Source organism: Battus philenor, unplaced genomic scaffold, assembly GCF_028537555.1.
Source record: "Battus philenor isolate CCGP_79_NKW_IND1 unplaced genomic scaffold, ilBatPhil1.0.hap1 SCAF_9, whole genome shotgun sequence".
Classification (NCBI taxonomy): Eukaryota; Metazoa; Arthropoda; class Insecta; order Lepidoptera; family Papilionidae; genus Battus; species Battus philenor.
The window spans coordinates 5,493,892-5,503,321 of NW_027181759.1; the positions used below are offsets into that span (position 1 = coordinate 5,493,892).

The 9,430-nt window shown below is 32.8% G+C and overlaps 1 protein-coding gene across 1 annotated transcript; it reads left to right on the plus strand.

Annotated features, from left to right (window-relative positions):
- The first annotated feature begins 691 nt into the window (after positions 1-691).
- Positions 692-4,531, plus strand: LOC137932446 (uncharacterized). The gene is made up of 4 exons (XM_068776061.1): positions 692-922; positions 2,064-2,236; positions 3,218-3,381; positions 4,313-4,531. Exons 1-4 carry the CDS (start codon positions 754-756, stop codon positions 4,506-4,508), a joined length of 702 nt encoding a protein of 233 aa, XP_068632162.1. The 5' UTR covers positions 692-753; the 3' UTR covers positions 4,509-4,531.
- The last annotated feature ends 4,899 nt before the right edge of the window (positions 4,532-9,430 follow it).

Here is a 9,430-nt window from a genome sequence, read left to right on the forward strand (position 1 = left end):
AAGTAGGCCTTCACCCTTTTTATTGTAAGATTATTTCAATATATTTATTTATGACAATCAAATGTCACTGGATAAAGTTCTTTTAGTGTAAAATTAAAGAAATATCATCGATATTTAAAATAAATAAATTATGTTTATAGGTCGTCACGGAAGTGTTAGTTATCGCCTGAGATATGCGAGCGACGAAGAAGGATGTGATTGACAACATACACGAAATATTTAAAAACAGATAAGTCTTCGGATAACCATAACAAACGAAAATTGGGTGAGTAAATTATGATTATTTTCTTTATTTCACATACCTCAGTAGGCGACTATCACTTGTACGCACAATATAACTTTACACTCATTACAGTTATACACAAATTATTATTAAAACGCAAACACAAATTATTAATAATAAATTATTAATAATTAAATAAATATATTATTAATAAAACGGGCAGTCATATTGGAAAGCGATTTCTTGGCCTACTAGTTAAGCTATGACAGTGAATCCAGAAGGTTTAGTTTTCAAACACAGCGCCTGCAAGATCGAGTACATGAAGTTACTCACAAATTACCCAATACCATGACAAATCGCACGAATAAATGATAATTATTCCACAACAAGATAACGAATTTATCTGGAGATAACTTCTACTATAATTTATATCTAACGTGACAGTATTTAAATACTACTAAACATGTATCCACGATTTGTTTATTAAAGCATTAAAGATTTATTGAGGCGCGTTGCATCAGACAAAAAAAATGTCTACAAATAATAAGTGCTGCGTGTTGTCGCGGTTCGAACGCAAAAGAAAGGACGGCACTATATTAAAATTACGCATTCAACATGCACCGAGCGAATTACTTGGAGATGTGCTGGAATTCAACATGAAATATTTCACAGCGGATGAAACGTTTCAAAGAACTGCAGGTTAGTTATATTCTTACATATATGTCAGTCGATAGACACCCATTGCAAGGCTTAATAGATGGCCCAAAATATCGCCACAACGATCGGTCATTCAATTAAATCATATCATCAATTAAATAATAATGATGCTAAACATATTTTTTACTTATTATTTATTAATGTTACAAATAGCTATGTACTATTAAGATACATTACTACAACAGAATATTTTTATATTAAAATTTTTTATCTGATTAATAAATAGTAAACAAATATTAATGAACAATTAATTAAGGAATAGTGATTACACGCTATCATTTTAAATTTGATTAAGTATGTAAATCGATAGATTTATTGTTCTTCTAATTTTTTTTGTTAATCATAATGCATGTTGTGGTTTCCTATCATTCAAATTGAAAATTGTGTATTATATTATATACAGCGTATTTTTATTTGATTTTTATATATATTCTATCACTAGATAAATTGTCCAGATCTCTTTTCGGGAAGGTTCTAAAAGAAAAGCGAGGCATGGGTCCCACGGCATAGTTGGTATTTGAAATCAACTTACTGAAGTTGTTTTTTGTACACTATCCATAATTATTGGTTATGGATAGTCTACAAAAAAACAGTAAATAAACACAAAAAAAACAGTTCCTATATTTAATACGCTGTACATTGGTTAGTAACGTGATTTATATACGGATATATTCCGAGGATTAATTTTTATTATCTCTATATAAACCAATGTCGAAATATGCATTCGTCAAGGAGGACTTATTTATACAAAATATTCGTTTATAATTCTTGCTTATAATATATTTGTTATCTATTTTTACTGCTATACGTAATTAATTTTCTTTCATAAGATCATTGTTTAATTGTCGATTTTTGACACAGTGTTTTTGTTGTTTTGAAACTTCTAAAAGGCTTCTTGATTTGGTAAAAGCTGCAACATCCTGATGATATTTAAAATATCTTCCGTATTTTAAAGTATACATGTTCTTAATTACTTAGAAACAGTTCTTAATCAACTGCCAAATGTTAAACAATACACAAAGCTCTCTTATTACATATATTATAAAATTGCTGTGTAATATGTGTGAATAAAGCTATTAACAAAATATTAATATGAAATAATTTTTTGATCTTTTTATCACAGGTATACTCTCCAATCCCGAGGCCATGCTAGAATTTAGAACAGTTGTTAAAGAAGAGGCTAAAAAATGGTCTTTTGTTATTTGCTGTAGAGATAACGACTCTAATTCTGTAGAAGAAATTCTCGGCGTTTCAGCAGTTGTATTGGTTACAGGAGATGTAGAAGAAGACTTTAAGGTAAGCTATTTGTTAGTCCAACTAGGTAACAGTCAAACTAGATAAGTTCAACTTCGTAAAAGAAGTCAATCGTCAAATTCAGCTTCTTATCTAATATCATTCAGTGCCCCAAGAAGATCTATTACCAATAAAAGTTATTAAAGATTACGTCAGCGAAACATGGTCTTTACAAAATCAAATCAAGAATAAGCGGTTCCACAGACGAACAAAGAACGAATGACGAAAGACGAAGAACGAAAGACACTGACACAAACCAGTAGAATTGAAGAAGTTCAAGTGGCGGTGGATAGGCTATAAAGAGCGCAGAGTAGATGGCCGCTGAGGCTTTAGGTTCTGGGATGAAAACTGACGGCAACCGCATTGCAGGATGTCCACCCACAAGGTGGACAAAAGACCTTGTTAAAGTCCTCTGTCCACCTTAAAGTAAAAGTAAGACGCTGGATGCAAGCTGCTTACAACTGGCCTTATTGTAAATCTTTGGGGAGACTCAATCCAGCTGTGGACGTGCTACAGCTGGTATAGTGATGTTTTTTGTTTGTTTCACTAGTCTATTATACATATTAAAAATTATTAATAAAGTATTAAAAAATAAACCTGCCGTTCGACTTTCTTGACATGAACAATATCTATTTATAAAATCGAGTCTAAGTTACACTGTATCCTACGCTATACTACTGATCAAGTTACACCGTACAATCATATATTTAAAGTACGTAGGTTTCTAAATAAGAGATATTTTAACATTATAAATGTCTATTTCTTCAACTATGTTTTTATAAAGTTTGTATGTGATCATCGGCGAGTACTGACTATATTTAGTTCGCCTAGCAGACATGTCGAAAGTCACCCTGTTATTCAATCGGCTATTGGAACAAGGTACACTAAATACTACATCTAAATATATACTTTATTCTATGTAAATGCAAAATGTTTTTAACATTTATTATTAAGGAAGTTTTTAATAATTTTGTATTGCTTCAGTTTCAGACAAAAGAAATGCAGACGTTATTTAATATTTTAATGGAAACGGAAGAATTATCAAAGTCATTAAAAAAAGAATTCGGAGTATACTACGAGGGCAGAGGAATCATAGTACATCCTCAATACAGAGGGTTAGGTATAGCGAGCGAATTTATTAAATTGCGGTAAGATTATTTTAGATACCTAAGTAGACAGCGAAGTAACAAGATCTGGCCATTACAATGTAAGCTTGAGTTTAAACACATAAAATTGCGAATTTTACTACAATAGCGCTCGTAACCTAATGTGAGATAGAATGTCTTTGTCTCGTAATTAAAGGTGTATTCGCCATTCATCATCATTTAAAGCAAAATGAATAAATAAAGCCATCGCGTAGCTTAAAGAATTGCTTGTCTGAAGTGGCCAAAGTGGCACAACACTCATGTATCCGATGGCCATTGGGACCGGAAGTTAATCAAGTGGCGGCTACTAACCGGTAGATGCGACCATCGACGAAAATCGATAGATGTGGTCAGCGCTTTGCTGTGGGTGACTGTCGGTTGACGTGATAATGATTATGTTGAAATGACTCTATGTAAATGAATGTAACAGATATAGCCTGGCAGATTAGCAAGTTAAAGTGACAATGGACAGGCAACACAGCGCATAAAATATAGGCTTACAGAGTTTGAAAGCGACAACCACGGACCAGCGCGCATAGGGCTTTCGTCCAAAGCGTGTATTAACGACCTTGTTAAAGTCGCCAGAAGATCAAGGACGTAGCCCTCCACCAACTCCAACTGTACTTTTGGTAATAAAAGAGACCCGGTTAAAGAAGTTGACGGTCGGTAGCTTAACAGATCATGGTGAAATAAAAAAGCTGTGTGCATATTAATAAGTTATTCAAATTAAAAAGTAATTCAACCAACTTTATTAAATATAGACGCGACATTTATTAATTTTAAAAACGAATAGTTTGTCATCATGACGAGCTATTATTTTATGAATGTAAATACATAAAGTTACCGTGCGCCTTACTGGTTAAACACGGCCAATGTTATAGGCATACTGTGCCAGCCTCCACATTTTATTATAATCAAATTTTCTAATTTTCAGGCGATTATTGATAAATGATCAAAATGTGAAGGTAACGTGTGCGTGGATGACGTCATACGGGTCGCAAAAAGCTGCGGAAAGAGATAATTGGGAAACAGTGTTAGAAGTGACTGCCGAAGAATTAGGTCAAAGGTGTGGAGTTGTTTTCAAAGATCCTCCTTCTACGTTTAAATTAATGCTGGCTAGGAGCTCGTAAAAAATTACCAAATGTTATCTTACAAATTTAACTTATATGACGTTTACAATTTAAGTTTTATTTTAGCATTATATTTTATTTTATTTAAATAATATACAAGTACACCACTGATTGAAAAATTTCTATAAATTGAAACTTACTTACAGAAAAAAAATTACAATACAATTTAAATTCGTCATAAATTATTTAATTCTGTTTATTATTCTAAAAATATAATTGACATTTTACTGTTTGTTATATTGTTGGAACAACAAACTTGAGTTATGTTATACGAAGTTAACTTACAATAAGAACTAGTTGGCCAATCCTAGATAACTGAACACTTTGTACTTAAATTTAGTGAAGGAAAAATCACCATCAAACTAGTTTATATAATAAAAAACTACATACGTTGTTTCTAGAAGCTTATATTAAAAACTTTATAGAAGCTTCTAGAGACAGCGTTAGAAAACTATTCAAACATTTAATACTTAGCAACGCTTTATCAACTACTTTTTTTTGAATAAACATTTGTCAGACATGTACAAACATGATAGTATTAAAATTTAATACGCTCTGTTCAAAAACATCTTCTTTTCATACCGCTTTTAAATTTAAATACGTAAATTAGCTTACATCGGAATATATAAAAAGAATTCGTTACATTGGATTGTTTTATAATAAATTGTCTGTATGGTTTGCATAAAAATTTTTTCGATAAATTTAAATCGAAAAGAATATGAAAGAAATACGTCAAATGTTTCGATACGTATGCGACATAGAAACTAACTAATTGAGTACGAGTGAGATTTATGACATTTTGAGGTAGTGTAAAAAATTAACCGCCTTAGTTTTGTGGCAATTTGAAGTAGCAATGGGCAGAATACATAGTAGAAGTAGTATTATTGAAAACCTATAGGGCAGGCTTACAAGTGAGCTACAACTTAATAGTGAGCGACATACGGCTAGATTTATTGGATGAAGATAAAATAAAGCATAAGTTGAAGCATTGAAACGTAAAACTTTGCCGGTCAAACAACATTTTGTTATAATCAAAGAGATCGATACACAATCATTGATAATAAAGTACTATACTATGTTACTATGTGGTACTTTTCTAATAGAAAATCTATGAAATGTCTATGGGACTCGCATATTACGGGTTAAGAAAACGATTTACAAATTTGTAATCTTTTATGTAATAAGTCGAACTGATTATTTTTATTACTAATTTATTGTAGTGCTTATATATATATATATATATATATATAATTCAAATTAAATAAGGAAAGTAAAAAGGTAATAAAATCAAAAGTGCGAATTGAATATTACCAAATTTTATACGGTGTATGAGTGGAGTATGTGTTTCATAATTTATAATATTATGTGTAAGATTAATAATTAAATGATTACAATTAAATATAGCATAAAGTATTTAGCATATAACATATACGGTTTTAAATTCATAGAAGCTATGTAATAAGCTATAGAGTTTTGATCATTCGTTAATTGTACTTTTATTAATAATAAATATCGCAAGTGAAAAAATGTTTTTTTTTTGTAATGGAATACGAGTAAAATCAAATTAATTTTAAATGTAATATTTCCTTTAAAAATATCCATATTATGATTTCGCCTGTTGCGTAGCCTTGTTGTTTAAGAGCTCGTGTTAAGCACGGCTTTGTAGTCCCTGAAAACGATGAAAAGTATTTCAGAGATGCCAGGGGCGAACAATGAATGATTGAGGTTCTGGGAAGCTTTCATCTTGTCTTTAAAAAATGAACTGGGTAGAAATAAAATGAAAGTGTGTAGGCACTTTTTCATGTTTGCTTCATATTTCTTAAAACGAGAGCCTTATACTTGCTACCGGTTACATCGTGAGTGTAACTATGAATAAATTGCAATGTACGTGGGAAACAGCAACACTATGGAACGTATGAAGATAATTCTTATTAGTTTAGTAATTTTTAAAGCTGAAAAAGGTACCTAATTTAGATATTGCGATGGTTCATACGGCCTTCTGAAAACAATTTGCTATCACCATCTGATAAAACCATGGTCATCATTTTAGTTGTAGGACGTTCACTGTTGAACATAAGCTTCTCCTAAAGTATTCCAATAGTATCGGTCGGAAACGGCCTATGTCCATCGTCCTATGTCTGTCGTCCAATGTCCAACGTCCTGTGTTCAGCGTCCTATGTCCATCGACCTATGTCTATCATCTAATGTTCATCGCCCTATGTCCACCGGCCTATGTCCATCGTCCTATGTCTGTCGTCCAATGTCCAACGTCCTGTGTTCAGCGTGCTATGTCCATCGACCTATGTCTATCATCTAATGTTCATCGCCCTATGTCCACCGGCCTATGTCCATCGTCCTATGTCTGTCGTCCAATGTCCAACGTCCTGTGTTCAGCGTGCTATGTCCATCGACCTATGTCTATCATCTAATGTTCATCGCCCTATGTCCAGCGTCCTATATCCAGTGTCCTATGTCTATCGTCCTATGTGAAGCGTTTCATGTTCATCGTTCCATGTCCATCGTCCTATGTCCCTCGTCCTAAGCCCAGCGTCCTTCGACTACTTTAATAAGGTTGTCTGTCCACCTCGTAAGTAGTAGTCTTACACTGTGCTAGCTCGTGCGTAGTCTCAACTTTAGAATGTTAAAGTCATCTGTTCCGTGAGCTATGTGGCATCTCAGTGTTAGTTCGATTTTGTAAAGAAATCCCGAGCATCCATCCCAGAGCTCACTGAGCAATTGTGAGTCTGTTGGGAGTCCAATGCTACGGAGTAAACCGGTAGTGGTGGAGGGCTGCTCCACCATCTCAATATGTCGTCAAAATGTTATGTATGGGACATTTTGAAATGAACCACGAGTTTGACAATGATGCCTTAAGTGAGAAACTATAAAACCGATAATAACAACAAAGTGTTAATTTCAATTAACAATTGACCATTATTTTATTGTGCCACGTTTAACAATTGTTGAGTGGCATGAAGGTTATAGTTTAGCGTATGTGTTATATCGCTATGAAACATGAATTATGAACTGAAACTGGCTGCTGTCTGCTTCTGACACACTCGACATCTGCCAGCGATATTACAACGTACGCGAACGTCATAAAACACAACGACAATTTGGCAAATAAATGATAAGCTGAATTTGAAATGATTATTATCGATTTTCTTGAACTAAAATAACGTTATATTAATTTGTAATAAAAAGAAATAAGTTAAGTATTGATATAACTTTAATAACTTGTTTGAAACATAGATCATTAGATATTATAAATCTGTATAGATAGAATAGATACTATCACAATGTCATTTCTCTCAATAAAACGGTGGCATTTAATCCCCTTCTCTCCCCAAATAATACTAATAAAATGACTCGCTGCAATTTTAACCGATGTCTTGACTTCCAGTTGTAGAGAGAGATCTTTCTCTCTCTCTCTTTCTTTTTACAGAAACATTGAGTGATAATATTATAAAATACATAATTATTTTTTAAAATTCCTGGCTACCAAATATCAAAGATTTTTGTGCCAAAAATGCCTAAAATCATTTAGGATTACGGCTTCAGTTGCCCTTGGAACTTTTACGTTAAATAAAATAGAGAATTGAGGTTGGCTGACAGTATTACAGTAAGAAATATAAAATATTAAAACGAGCCAGAATTTATAATTAAAACGGACAAAAAGCTGTGGGCATTTATAGTAGGTATCCGATGGAATGGAATAATTAAGCGCCTTTTCCGATGTGTACGAAATTTTAATGATGCCAGTCTCATTGTTAATTTTATCCTCAAAGTAGGTTCATTTATTTCACAAATTATGACAAAATGTTTCTTATTTAAACTACAATATATCCTGTCAATATATACTGTTGAATAAAATTTTAAAACATCAAATCTCACATCACTATACTTAATCAGATAGAACGTATGGTGTGTATACGAACAAGAAATACAGCATAAACAAATTTCAATTTAAAAATGGTGTCGAGCAACATAATAAATAATTCTTGAAATTAGTAATGGTTGTAAAGACTGCTGTATGAATAATACTTCCCGAACTTCAATTGACCGAGCAGCTGTTCCTTTTTAACTTTCGTAATAAATGTTGAAGTCCCGTACAACGTATAATAAGTTTCTTCTTCTTACTTTGATACAATGATTGGCGGTTGCGTAAATTGAAAGCTTTCTGTTCTGGGTTAGAAAAGCTCTGGGTTTATTTACTTATAATAAGGGTATTACATTGTTTATTTATTTTTTGTATTATACTCGTATAAGTGGCGCAGGTAGGCGGCACCCTACTAAACCGAAGATATAGGTTAAAGTCCTGGGAAATCGTGGGACGCGGGCAGCCTATGACTTGTCGAGGGTTTTCATCGGCTGATATGATGATACTTTACTCTTGTGAATAATTATATTTTCAATCGATGTAATTAATTTTCAAACTCTATTAAATTAATATTTTTATTTTTGAGACCTAAATTTTTCAACTGTCCGTGGATTATTCGTGCGAATACTGGGTCCATTGCATAGGGGGAGAGGTAGGTAGATAGTATTCATGCTCAAAACCGCAGAACAAGTTAAAGGAGGCTTCCATGCAATGGACTAGCGTTCACTTTCATCGACAAGACATCTCTCCCTGCCGGATGAAATTTTATATGATTTTACTAATGCTGTTTTGGAAGCCCTAAAAAATGAGCTGATAGTCGCTCTGCAAAGACTTAATCTTACAACAGGTTAAAGAGAGATATTGTATCTCTCGCTCCTACCTCCACCACATATAAATTCAAATTTATTGACTCCGTAGACTAAAATCATTTAAGTAAAAATGTAAAACGAATGAGGCTTTTAGGTATGCTTGCCAGGTAATCCTTGCAAAAATGTTTTCCGAAAAGGTATAGAAAGCAGATAAAAAATAATAATTTAAATGT